General features: G+C 46.0%; 1 protein-coding gene across 9 annotated transcripts in view; it reads left to right on the top strand.

Annotated features, from left to right (window-relative positions):
• Positions 1 to 14,289, top strand: part of DENND1A (DENN domain containing 1A) — a 264,250-nt gene that overhangs the window by 179,536 nt on the left and 70,425 nt on the right. For all 9 annotated transcript variants that reach the window (XM_083422935.1, XM_083422939.1, XM_083422937.1 and 6 more), the window contains 2 exons: positions 5,225 to 5,326; positions 14,126 to 14,251. In XM_083422935.1, coding sequence (XP_083279061.1) covers positions 5,225 to 5,326; positions 14,126 to 14,251 — 228 coding nt within the window. The remainder of the gene's footprint in view (positions 1 to 5,224; positions 5,327 to 14,125; positions 14,252 to 14,289) is intronic.

A 14,289-nucleotide genomic window follows, 5' to 3' on the forward strand; every position in this document is an offset into this window, starting at 1 on the left:
ACTTCAAAGGAGAAGGGAAGCTTATAAGCCGCTGCTTATAAGCAAGGTTGAATTCTGTTGCATGAATAATGGAACACCCCTTTACTGCACTAATTGAATTCATATTAGGAAATAATAAGTGTTTAGCACTGATAAATAGCTGGTAGATAACAGAATCGGATCATCTCACACAGAATTACCTCTCTGTAAGTTTTGCTGGCCAAAACTGAACCTTTTTAATGTTCTTTGTGTTCAGCAGCCATTTTCAATCAAATATTTATCTTGCCATTCCTTGAAGGAGCTTGGACCAGCATCCACATGGTCTCTCAAGACCACACCTGTTGAGTTTGAGATACAGAACTTTTTTCCAGGTGCCTTTCAGATTTTCCCTGGGCCAGATGGAGAGGCCGACCTAACAGCATATGCTTTTTAAAATGGACAGAATTAAGCACACATGGTTCTGCATGCATGTCATATGACATGTCATTTGTCATGTGTGAGTGTTTGTATCTACCACCAGCCCAGACTTGAGAAAACATTTAGGCTCGGACTTTTTGGCAAGGAAGCTATTGAAGGTCAAGCCACAGAAATGTTCTCCTTCCAGAGGATGCTGTTGACTGGACTTGAAAGATAGGAATGGACTCCAGCTATTTTGGGTTACAAAATCAGCATCTTGACAGTAGCATTTATGCTAGAAATGGACTTCAGAGAATGTCATCATCTGCAGAAAGTGGCCATAACATTCTTTGTGCACAGAAGGTCCCAGCATCTGCTCTCTAAGAGGCTTTAACTGAGAACATCTTTTCTTGGAGACCTTCTGCCAAAAGAGTAAAGGGCGCGGGACTTTGTGGACCAAGGTTCTGGCCCTGTTTAAGACAGCTGCATATAACCTGACCTGTGTGCTATATAGCTTCAGATATCCTCATCACAAATGTGCCAGTGGCAGCCCAGCTGAATTTATTGTGGTCTAAAAAAAAACACAGTGGATGGGAGCCGAAACTCCCTTTTAGGAGAATTTCTGTGTCTTGACATTGCCTGATGGTTCAGCAGTGGAAGCAGCCCTGAACAGCAGCATACACACACCCGACCAATACCTTTTCCACTTTTGTCTGGGGCCTGAGAGAGGTTTGTTGCTCTGTTAGTGAGCAGCAGCTGTCAGCGATAAGTATTTCGGGCATCACCTGTGTAGGATCAGTGAGGTGTCTGTACATCAAGGTTAGCTGACTGGCGGAAGAGGGGGAAGAGGCACAGGAGGGGGTCAGAGGCCACCTGCTGGGCATGGATCAAAGGGTTCAGAGGTCAAAGAGCACTTGGAGCTTAACCATATCTGTCTGTGGAGTGGCTATTTCAGATTGCAAATCTGAGGGCCATTTTTCATTAAGGCCTCTTTAGTGCTCTGTCAGCCCATGGAATAATAAAATGTGATATCCGCTGTTCACCCCACCAGCTCCAGATTGATTGTTGTCTGCCGTGCTGCAATGATTTGCGGGCATCAGAAGTACACCTTCAATAAGCCCAAAACTTCACATGGAGGCTAGTGCACTCTTCTTCCTGGTGGTGGCTGTGAACATGAACACTAATCTTTTTCCCCCAAGGATGATCATGCACTCACTTGCTGGTGAACCTGGCACAACTAAGCCAAGGTTGCCATATATTTTTTTCAATGAATCCAGGGACACTTTAATTGATTTGATTGATTAATTAATTAATTAATTAAATACTACACGTTCAGGACGTTGATGCTGCAGCGATGGCAGTGGCAGAGGGGCGGCTGCCACCTTGACCTCAACCGCCACGTTTCCCCTTCCTCCAAGGCTTCTACCTCCTTTCTCCATGAGCCTGGGCAGCCCCTGAGTTGTTGGTTCTTCAGTGGTGGTGGTGGTGGTGGGGAAGCGGTGCGCGGTGCATCAGGCATGGAAGGCGGAGAAGGAGGGCTGAGAGTGGCAGTGGTGAGGCTTGGGCAGCACGATGCCTCCCTTCCCATTGGAGCAGCCCCAATCCTATTTCTACTCGCGTGCAAGCAGGAGGGGGCAGGGATCTACCTGTTGCCTAACTGAGAGATCCCTGCCCCCTCCTGCTTGCACGCAAGCTCTGATAGGCAGCGTGCAGCCTCCCTTCACAGCTGAGTTGCTGGGGTCAGGGAAGGTGGAGGCAGCCCGGAAGCTGCGTCTTAGAGCCCCTACACCACCATCATTTGAGGACTTCCGAGCAGCTCCTAAAGCCAGCCAGAGCTAACTGCTCTGGGCTGCTGAGAGACTGCCACTGCTGCATTTCCCGGAGACTTTAGATGAAATCCGGGGACATTCTGGGGATGGAATTTCTCCAGGGACTTATTCTCAAATCTAGGGACTGTCCCTGGGTAATCCTAAACTAGGCTCATCTCTTCCATTTATTAATAATGTTCTCTTTGCTTTCTCTCGTCAAAGGAGACTTTGAGCTTTCGTTGATAGATTTATCAGCTCAGACTCGTGTTGAGCACTCTGTAGATGGTAGTTTTTGTTGATGAGGGCAAGTTTTCATCAGTGGAGCTGAGAATTAAAGGCAGTCTTTGTTAATTATTACTTTTTGCTGTTTTGATTCTCAAACAACTGTAATTCAGCAAAAATAAATAAATCAGGTTTGATTCCTGGTGTTATCAAGTCTGGCTGGGAAGGGCTGCTGCCTAAAACTCGGGAATCCATTGGTAATCATTATGGACCAGGGATAGGCAACTCTCAGCCCCTCCAGGTGATAGCAACAATTGATGCTAAATAGGAATGGAAGCCCTGAGATTTTTGAATAGCAAACCTGAAGATGACCAAGCACTGAGGCAGATATAAGTGGAGCCCATTTTGGAGCTGCTAGCATCATACAAACCAGGATAGCGTAAATCCTATACCTTGACAGTCACGTTTGCTTGTGATGTTGCATGGAATTCTTAGCTATAGAAAGGAAGCAAGAACAATGCCATTCTCAGTGCTCCATGATGTGATCTGTTAATTCCTAGCACTCCGCAACATGAAGCAATTCCTTTGAGTTTTTGCAAAACCATTACATTTGTGAAATCTCACAAAAACATGCCTGCGAAATCAAGGGCTGTGTGGAGCTGCGGCTCATGAACACAGCAACACACAGCACCTGCTGATAGTTTACAGGCACAGCATTTCAGACCCGCTGCTGCAGTTTGTTTGGGAAGTTAAGAGGTTTTCACAAGTCCAGGTGCCATTTCTAATTTTTATATCTGCCTTTGTTTTTCCCTATTTCTTCCCCTTCAGGAGATACTGCTTAAGTTTGTAAACTCAGTAGTAAACCACATTTTTATAGGTGACAGGGGAAGAGCAGAAAAGGGATGTGAGCGTGGGCAGCCAGTGGGTGGGAGTGGGATTTTGTGTTGCGTGAAAAGCGACAGTGCAGAAGGCAGATGGGTCTGACCCATGATCCACCAGGAGGTTTGACTGTGCTAGTCCTAGCACACAGTTCCCATGTTACAACATCTCCAGTTATTACTGGTTTGTTTGCAGGCACAAGCTGAAGTGCTGGTTATAACCTACAAAGCCCTCTATGGCTTAGGCCCAGGCTATCTGAAGGAACGTATTCTCCCATTTGAACCTTCATGGGCACTGAAAACCTCTTGGGAGGTCCTTCTCTCAGTCCCACCTTCCTCATAGGCACACTTGGTGGGGACACAGGTGGCTGCTCCCAGGATAACCCCTTCCTAATGTGGCTGGACAGATTTCCTTCTCCTTGTCCTTCCACTTTTATTCTGGCGGACTTTGGGGAACTGACTGACTAAACCATAACAACAACAGTCCTACCCATTCATTTTAATGAGGCTTGCACTGAAGAGCTTCACAGTAAATGCTCCATAGTAAGTGCATGCACACGTGTGCATTTATTATTATTATTATCATTAGTGGTAGTAGTAATTATATTTGTATACCACCCTGTACCCGCAGGGCAGTTCATTCACGTATGTGCTCATGCCATTTTGGGTTTTTCCCTTCAGGCACTAAAATGCCTTGGGCTGGTCCTAAATCTGAATGTCATGCTGTGTGCAAATGGAAGGCTGTTTCAGCCACTGTGGAGTCCTGGCATTACTTTATGCAGCAGCTGAAATTCTGTGGCTGCCCCCTGACTGCCTTTAGTGAGATCAAAATCTGTTTCTGCTGTCAAAGTGTGGGAGGAGGCCTCCTGCCCAACCCCTTTGACCAAACTTCTGGCTTTAGTTAAGTCTTTACCTGAAGACCTTTTTTTTTGTTTTTTTGTTAGGCCTATCAAGAATCATTTGGCTGTAACCGATTATTTTTGTAGTTGTTGCTTAATTTCCCAAGCCAGGAAGGTGCCAGTCAGTTGCTGTGCTGCTTCCTGGCTCCCCAAAGATGCAAGTCTCCTGAGCTGGATTTGAGTCTATCTGATACGTGTTAAGCAGATGACCTTTTGGTTCTTTGAAGCTGGGGGAGGAAGTGGTGGAGGAGGAGGAAGGCCCCTTTCCATTATTTCATAAGGCAACAATCCTCTTTGAATCTCAAACCACCCCCACCTGTGACTCTGCTGCAAATTATTGGCTGAAAATTCCCAACTTCTAAATATTGGGCACTGTGGGTCATATTAAAAAGATTGTGTTTGCCAAACTGAGGAAAACCAGACCGACAGCTGTCTGTCTGTCTGATTTTCTAAAGAGAAACTTTCACAAAGGTGCCCATTGTTTTCAACAGTGTACCCATGTTCATTTTTGTGCAAACGCAGCACTGGTCTTAGGAAGGGCTGAAGAGCATTTGACTTCTGAATATCTTAATTCTGTTGTGAATTAGAGAAAACTCTTGAGTAACCTTCAACTTGTAATGAGGCAAGGAGAGGCAGCGTGGCTCTTGGGATAGCCTGCCAGCTGCCCCAAGGCTTCTACCACAGCTTGTGTGCCTGAGCTCTCCTGCAGACTGGTCATATCTAAGATAAAAGGGGAGAGGTGACCCATTGCCTTGGGTTGCCACCTCTGCATCTTAAGACCATTGGAACAGAGAAGAGAGGAGGAGGCTGGGCTGGTTCCTCGTTCTAAGAGGTAACCAGATGAACATTAAGCCAAGATGCCGTTGATTTAGGGTGGCTGACAACATGTGTGTTTGAGCTTCAGAAAACATGATGTGAAAGTTTGATATAGCAGGGGGAGAACAGGGATCTGGCAAGAACTAAGCAGAAGTTATGTAGGGGTCAATAGGTGTTAGGCTTATGTAATGACATTGTCCTTTTATCTTAACTTCTTCATTTTCAGAAAGTCCGAAACATGGCCCTGGAAGATGTGGTCGTCCTCAACGTTGACACTAACACACTCGAAACTCCTTTTGATGATCTTCAGAGCCTGCCAAATGATGTGGTGAGTCCAGTGGTCATGGGTGAGGACAATGCCTTTGTGTAGTCCGCTTCTGCTCCTCCATCTTCAATCCTCAACTGGTCCTGAGAGACAGGGGAGCAGGGGAGGAGGGGGAGAAAGAGGGGGGGCAGCCCTTGACTCTCCACCAGCCGGACCTCTCTCTCCCTCCTCCTGCACTCTGTTCTTCACCCTCCAATCCTGCAGCTTCTCCTGCCTCTGGCTCTGGGCTCCTGGTTGTTACAGGCTCCCCCAAATCACTGATCTCTTCTTTCAAGTCAGTCTCCACCCCCCTTCTCCAAGTGCCCACTCCTCATTATCCAGCCACCACTGCTCAGTGTCCAGCCAGTCTGCGGCACCTTCCTTATTGGTGTGTTCCATTGCTTTGGCTGTTCCTCTGCCCCTCGTGGGGCTGGCTGCCAATTTCCCCAACCAGTAACATGGCTGATGCCACTGCTTCTCCCCCTTCCATGATGAAAGACATCCAGATCATCTTGAAGCCGCAATAATAACCTCCCCACTGATTCCACCACAGGCTTCCACAGCAGACCAGCACTGGGAAACCTCCAGATGTTTTTGGACTCCCACTACTGTTAGCCCAAAGCGTCATGTCCAGTGGTCAGGGATGATGGGAATTGTAGTTCAGCAGTTGGGGAGAGGGATGTCACAGGTTGCCTACCCATCCTATAGAGATAGGGAGCCATCCAATTCTAAGCCCTCTTCCAGAGTGGAAACCTGGCTGTGAGCTTTGACACTGCTGACAATAAACACAGCACCTTTTCCTAATATGAGCACAATCCTTGTGAAGTAGGCAATTATTCTGGATTTCCCATTAGGCGAGTACCTGAGTCTTTCCTAAAGCTGCTTCATTTCCAGCTGGACTGAGCTTTGAACTGGGGTCTTCTTCCATAAATCTTTAACTGCTGTGCTTCACTGGTTCTAATTGCTGCTTACCTTACTTTACCCTCTTGCAATACTCAATTTTCATTTTTATCCTCACAACCACTCTGTGGAATAAGTTAGGATGGGAGATGGTGACATGCCTCAAGGCCACCCAGTGACCTTCTTGACTGAGCAGGCACCTGAACCTGCATCTCCTTCACCTCCAGCTCAGGGCTCTTGCTGTTGCGCCACAATGAGTGTGCCGCAGTGCCTTGGGAGGAAGCTGCAACTGGTGGCCAAGAGGTCACGACTCCCTGTTTTCTTCTAAGCACAATGAGCTCCTCCCTGGTTTCCTTCTGTGCAGTGAAGGTGCCAGCTGATGTCCCCCTTCTTGGAGTAGGGCTGGATCCTGGCCCTTGCACCCAGGGATATGATTTGTCAACAGTCAAGTGAAATATTTGATTTTATGGGACCTCATGAAAGGAGCCGTTGCGAGAAGGCAGCAGAACATCATAAGAGACTTTGCCAAATAAACCCCAAATTGAGAGCTTTGGAATGTCATAAATTTTAAGAGAGTTCCTTCCGTTCATTTATTTCCTTTTATAACACAAGAGAGCTGCGTTTCACTAGTTAAAGCTTACTGATTTGGGTTTCTGTGGGTCTGCTTGAAGGCTATGCTTTTTTATTATCAGCATCATCATCACCATCATTATTGTCATCTTTTGTTATTCTTGTGGTGCTTGTTTTGGAAGGATGTTTGGGGCATCGCAGAGGAAGTGCTGGCAGCAATTTCCATTTAACCAGCTGGAAACATATGTGTACACAGCCTGGGGTTTCTCCCACCCCACCCCAAATTCAGTTGGGTTTTAATAGCATCTGTAACAAAGCTTTAACTAGCATCCTCTTGCTTTGAGTAATTAGTGTCTTCTGACATGCCCACTGTTGTTACGTTAGGTGCCCAGTTAGGGAAGCTTTCTCCTCCGCCTTGAGACTGTTCTCCATTCTGGCTTTGACCACTAGAGAGCAGATATCTTGCTTCTGCTCGTAATTGGATTTCTGTCAAGTGTTTTCATGCTTCATGTGTTTGGAACTCAGCCGGGATCACATGGTTCCTGGCTGCTGGGGTATGTATAAATCCGAACTTTCACACACTTCTTTTTCCCCTGGGGGGAGCAATGGGGTCCGTATCAACTTGCATCCCCTGGGCTCGTGCCTCAGGAAAGCCACTGAGATGTGTTGAAGTCCATGTATATGGAATCACCCATGTGCAACATAGATGCAGATATTTCCCAGGACTAAAAATGCCATCAGCTTACGGAAATGCTGAGCGTTTTGTGAAACTCCTGAGATCACCATTGATGAACTGATGTTTGCTTGGCCTGGGTTGAAAGGGAGCTGCTGGCGTCTTGCAATACAACTGCACATCATGTACCAAACACCAGGCACCCTGTGTCATGACAGCAACCCCAGTCTCAAAGGGAAAAAAAACTCTTCCAGTGAGGAATGAAAACCCAGTTTCATGACCTCTCCAGTTGCCCAGCACCTGACCAGGGATGCAGTTGGCAGTCACCCAGCAGTGCTTAAATTCTTGCTGAACTTGCATGTGTGAGTGTGAGCCTTTGGTCATTCAGAAAAATGGCTCCATTTCACGTGCTCCGTTGGGGCCTGAGCTTTGTCAAAGGAACTTCCATTATTCCTGGGGTTTGCACTGGGAGCTGTCCCAGTTCCTACCTTGCCTCACCTGGCCTGAGCTGCTGCCTGGCCCCTGAGGATTATCTGCTGCCTGGGGTTGGAGTCTGCATCACGCCCCCCCCCCTTCCGCATACCTTCTTCTGGAATCTTCGGGTGCAAAGCCTGTGCGCTTTGCACCTCTGAATCTTGTATTCACCTATAGGCAGGAGCATACCTGCCTCCTGGGAAGGCATCCTACAAGGCCAGGCCGGTCGTCCCTCTGTCCCTCTGTTAAGAACAGGACAGGCTACCTGTCGCTATGCGGAGAGGTGCAGAATGCAGCCATTTGTCCCTATTTATACTTTCGATTCATTGTGTGAAGAGCACCTTTGGGTGCCATTAATCTTTCTTTAAGCTACCAACGTAATTGATTTTAAACATTTACGTCCCACCTTTTCGTAATTGATTTCAAAAACAGTTAACTGAAGTCAAAACAGTTAAACCACATGCATCAATTAAAAAGCAGCTTTTAAAAAAAAAAGACTATCATCAGAAATTCAGCAATGAACAGCAAAGGTAATATTAAAATGTTTCCTTTTAAGAATTCAGCAGAACAGAACAGGGGTCACATAGCATCTAACAGCAAATAAAGTAGGCAGCAGGTGAGTGTCTGCATGGGAAGAATCCTATTATTAGGGTGCCTTCATTGGAAAGGCCCAGCCCCCAGTTGGCAGCCAGCAATCTGCTTAGGGCGCAGGGGCTTTGGTGGTGAAAATTGTACCACTGGGTGACTTTTTTCATGCCGTTATAAAACTTTGCATCAGTGACTAAGAGGAATTCAGGTTCCATACTTGGACGCACATACCTCACAGGTTTCATCTAGAAGTGGCATGCTATTTTGGGAACATAAGAGATGCGCTCTCTTTTTTGGAAAGCGAGTTTCAGATGAGAGGTGAACAAAGTTGGGGATTTCTTGGAGGAAACACACCACACAAAGCATCAGACCCTTTAATCAACAATGTTTCAGCGCCTCAAAATGTTACTCAGAGATCAGCTCTTGTGAACAGGCTAATTGGCTTGTGATTATTTTATTCTGTCAGTGAAGTATCCCGTCTTCTTATTTATTAGTATGGCCTTCGGAGGAGGAAATCTCTCTCTCTCTCTCTCTCTCTCTCACACACACACACACACACAAACACACATGAATATTTGCTTTTTCACGTTGTGGGCATTTAAACTTGCTGAGTGGGTCACATGAGTGCAAAGCTTCTGTTTTCTTGATTTTTTTTTTTAAAAAGTAACTTGCATTTATTTATTTTTTCCCCTTTCTGATATTGTGTTTTGCAAAGGAATGTGTTTTTCTTGCTTTATTCATGTTGACAACTAAAAGCCTTGGATCTAATTAAAAGAATTTCTACTCGCACCTCTACTGAACCATTTCATTATGCTGCACTGCACAGATTGCATTTTGAAACATGGTGATAGCTTAAGCCTGACCTTTAATCCTGAGCTGCCAAGAGTATAAAAATCTTCTCTAAAAACACTTCCAGGATTGGCTGCGTGTTTCTGTGCCTGCCTTGGTAAGAAGCAGCCTCTGTGTGTAGCGGCTACCGTCCGAGTTGGAAAATACGCTTCCTTTTGCTTAAGCAGAGCAGCTGAGCTTTGGGTGCCTGTCTCAGCTTGTGGGCAGCATTTCCCCAGAAAGGGGGGCAGTGGGGCGGGGGGGGGGACACTTTTGGCAGCTGCCCTCTTCTTTGACTTGGGACTCCAAGCAGAGAGGGCTTGATTTCTGCCAGGAGCTGAACCCCAGAAGCTTGTTTTCTCATTCGTAATCCAGTTTGTTTTATTTTTATTCTGTAAGCCACCTTATTAGGACTGGGCCCTAATAAAAGGCAGTCTATGAATTTGTATGTGAAATAAATAAATCAGCTGATTTCAGCTCTGGAACGTGTAAGGTAAAAGAGAAGGCGCCTGGTCCTTTGCAGTGTGCCCTTTTACTCAACGCAGAGCAAGGACAGCTGATGGTTGCCACACATCTGTCATCTGCCAAGAGCCAAGTCCCTGCAGAGAAAGTTGGTTCCCACATTCCGAAGCACCAGACCTGGAGCTTTCGGTGCTTAGGGCTGGAAATGAACTTTGACCTGAGCTACCTCCCCAGCATGCCATTTGCTAGCATGGACAAGGACTAGCAAAGTGTGTTTAGGTTGTTGAGACCTGTGCTGAGTTGGGGGGTTATGTTTCAGGTTACAGAGTGGAAGACATTGGCTTTTAAGGCCTCTGTGTGGACAGTGTGGGGCTCGTGCTTTGCCCAAAACTGTTCCTTCTATCTCTTTAACACTTCATGGAATGCACACTTTAGTGCTTTTTGCTTTTTTTTAGTTTACAGAAAGGAAAACGCAACTCTTGGGGGAGGGGAGCAAGGAGAAAGGGAAACATACTTTTTTTGTTAGTAAATGTTTTATTTACTTCTTTCTTCCTCCATAGTTGCACAGAAAGTAACGCAGAACTGCCCTTTTGCTAAACGAATCAGTGAGAAAGAAGTGGCCATTCTGCTTTGCTTTATGCTTCTGGAGTAATCTTGGTACCTTCCCAAAATGTCCAATGTGGTGGTCCTCACATAACCAAAAGTTGCATCAAATATGACATTTTTTGCAGTTGCTTTCCACTCAGATAGGAATCCCTGATTTAGATCTTTGGGTTAAAGTCCTCTCTGTTTAGCTACTATCTTAAAACATGCAGAAGACTGGAGCTCTGAAGCAAAAGAGCTTCAGCACCTGTTTCTGGGGTATCTATCTTAGATGCTAAGAGTTGTATACTTGTGAGCATCATCAGAAAGAAATGAGTCCCCTGTGGAACCTGCTGGTGGTCTTCCCCCGCTCCCAGGAATCATCTCTCTGCAAGGTGCATTGACAGTCTGGACATTTGCTAAATGCGTCAGTAATCCTTGCCAGGTGCTGTGCTGGTCAGGCACTGGTTTCCCCACTCCCTCTGCCGCTGGAGCTGCTGGTCAGAACAGGAGGTTGTAGGCAGTTCAAGCCTCAGCCAACATGACGTCAGTGGGCCTTTCTCCTGCCACCCCCTGCTATGAAGATCCAGGGTCTGCTACACTCCCTCAGTTTAGGCAGTGCAACACAGAGGATGCCAGCCAGGCTAATCCCTCTGCATCTTCTTCTTCTTCTTCTTCTTCTTACTACTACTACTACTACAACAACAACAACAATTTATATACTGCCCTTCATGTGAAGATCCCAGGGTGATGTATGACGTTAAAAACATAATTTACATAGCATAATGCCGTATTTTTTTGCTCTATAAGACGCACCAGACCATAAGACGCACCTAGTTTTTGGAGGAGGAAAACAAGGAAAAAAAAATATTCTGAATTTCAGAAGCCAGAACAACAAGAGGGATCGCTGCGCAGTGAAAGCAGCAATCCCTCTTGCTGTTCTGGCTTCTGGGATAGCTGCGCAGCCTGCATTCGCTCCATAAGACGCACACACATTTCCCCTTACTTTTTAGGAGGGAAAATGTGAGTCTTATAGAGCAAAAAATAAGGTAATAAAAGACAATTTTAAAAATCACAGAAAAAACTCATAACAGTACCCACACATTTTAAAAGGACATAGATGGTTTAATAGTCAAAGGCTTAGGTAAGAGGGATCTAAAGCCATGTAATGTTGGTGCCAGGAGAGCCTCTTTGGGGAGAGCATTCCACAAATGGGGAGCCACCACAGAAAAGGCCTTATTATTGTGCTGCCACCCTCGAACCTCTTGGGGAAAGGGGACACTTAGGTCATGGCCAGGCACTCAGGTCCAATTCAGGCAGGTATATGTGAGAGAAAGAAGCCCTTTCTACTTCTTTGTCTTTCCCCCCTTTCTACTAACTTAAATGGTGCACATCTTCATTGTAGCCCCCCCTGACATGCCTCATGGCTAATCAAGATAAGCCCCTGCTACTCTTTGTGGTGTTGCCTTATGTTCAGAGGCACCTTCATGAGTTCAGCTGAAGTCCTCCTCCCTGGTAAGGCAGAATGCTGGTTCCTGCTGTGCTTCAAAGCTTTGTGAGAGCCCTCTGCTCCAGTTGGATCGGGAGAGGATTTTGCCAGTTGACCTGTTCAGCGGTTGGCATTAATTGAAACCGCAATCTCGCACCTTCTGATAGAGAGTGGCAGGAGGTGGCTTGTGTTCAGTATTGGAGCTAGTAAACCCCTGGGGCCAGCTGCAGTTCCCCCAAACCTCTTACCACGTAGCCAAAGAAGGGAGCACAGCCTGTAGAGTTGACCCCCAGAACATCCTTCTCATCCTCCTCATCTTCTGTTATTTGTAAATGGCCAGTGTGCTTGATCTTCTCTACAGCCATGCAGATCTTGAGGAACTCAGTTGTTAAGACACAGAAGTTCTCTCTGCAAAGCCTGCCCCCTCTGCCCGTTCAGCCTCTCCCAGGTCTCCCATCCTTTAATCTACTTCTGTGCTTCAGCTGCGTAGCTCAGTTGCACGAAGGAGGAACAGGGAGGAGAGCAGTTTTTCCCATTGGTGGGAACACTTCCGGTCTCAATCCGGAATGCCCCAAATGTGCAGTCACCACCTTTGTAATGGTTGCAGATGTTCAAAGGCACAGTGTTGCTGTTTTTTTAAGAAAACAGTATAAAGTCGGTGGCCATTTACTGGGGGGGGGGTGCTCTATGAGTGAAGCTGGGGCTCAGTGAGGCAATTACAAAAGTGTGCATTAATATACAAAATACATTTGCCAGCTCTCCTTGATTACATTAGAAAGAAGATAACTACTTTCTCTCAGCTACACTGTGTAGATATCTAAATGCCAAAAAAGACATTTAAATCATCTAGCCCGACTATTTTAGCTAGAGCATAGAGCACGATAATGAATGAACAGGAACCTCTGGCTTGTGCCTGGAACACCAAAGGCACATGATTCAGGTAACCTTGAACGCTTGTGTTAATTTTGAGAATTTGTCAGTGTAGGAAGGTGTGCAAGTTGATATTGCTCAGTTACCATCATGGAGTACTTCTTTGTGTAAATGGTAATGAGACCGTTAGGTCTGTGTTCACCTGAAGTGCAGCTCTGTGAATTGGAGGCAATTAAACACCTCCAGGATGAAAGAGAAAGGGCAGTGAAGGTTAAGTGAGGAATAATCTGATGCACAGGTAGCGAGAGTCTTTGAGAAGTGAGGAAGTAAAGAGCTGCTTCCAAGGATGAAGATGTTGTCGTTGTCAATGAGCATTGCACTTTATCTTTCATGGTGGAGCAGGATAATACCCCCCTGCCTTTTAAAGAAAGGCTTTCCTTTATAATTCATTCGTCGCAACCAGGAATTTCCCCCTCTCCCTCAATATTTGCAATGGGCAAAACTCTCTTACCTCTGTTAAAAATACTTTGCAGGATGTTGTGAGGATCAGTAACTTAGGAATTGTAAAGCGCTTCATTCATTCATTTAAAATTTTGCTTCCTCACCTCTGTCTAAGCCTGAGGTGATTTACAGCTATTTAAAAACTTTAAACACACACAACATAAAGTTAACTATGATTTTTTTTAAAAAAAATGCCCACTATGCATTCCCAAAAGAGCAAATTTGTTCCATTTTGCTCCATTGGTGACAGCTTTCATTAACTGAATGTGTTTACTCAGAGGTAAATCCCACTGACTTCAGTAGGTCTTAGTTACTGGTACATTTAAGATGGACACCAAATGCTCTCCCATGAGAGTCCTCCTACACTTCTCCTTTCCTCAAACGGATGGACTCTGGGATTCCTTTTGAGGATGTCATTCCAAAGCCTTAGGGCCACGGCAGTAAAGGACCTGGTCCTGACTCACAGTGGTCAAAAGTTTGTGAAGCAGAGTCCTTGGTGGTGATCTTAATAGTCAGGGAGGGTTTGTGTCTCTTCCCTGGCCCAGCCCAGTCTCTCCTGTGCTGACAGCCGCGATTCTTCTCCAGTCCTGATCTCCTGTCCCTTTTAATCAAGAGTGGAGCAGAGCCAGCAATGAGAACTGTTGCTCTTTATAAATAATAATTATTTGTGCCATTAATATTATGTGATAGAAGGCATTATCTTTCCTTCAGCATTGAGATAAAAGCTAATGAATGCGAAGCATATTTCTAGCGGCTCAGTTCCCTTCCTCTCTCTGACCATGGCCACCCTCACCATCAGTGTCCCTTCGCCGCCTTGCTAGTATGTGCAGTCTCCCGGCTTGTGTTTCTTGAAAATAAACCCTCCTTGTGTGCCATGTGCTTCCAGGTCTCTGCGCTGAAGAGCAGGTTGAAGAAAGTCTCCATGACCACAGGCGATGGTGTGGCCAGGGCGTTCCTGAAGGCCCAGGCTGCTTTCTTTGGGAGCTACAGAAATGCACTGAAGATCGAGCCCGTAAGTTGTCTGCCGCTCTTTAGCACAGAGCTCTATTC

Source organism: Podarcis tiliguerta, assembly GCF_965153285.1.
Source record: "Podarcis tiliguerta genome assembly, chromosome: Z".
In the NCBI taxonomy this organism is placed as follows: domain Eukaryota; kingdom Metazoa; phylum Chordata; class Lepidosauria; order Squamata; family Lacertidae; genus Podarcis; species Podarcis tiliguerta.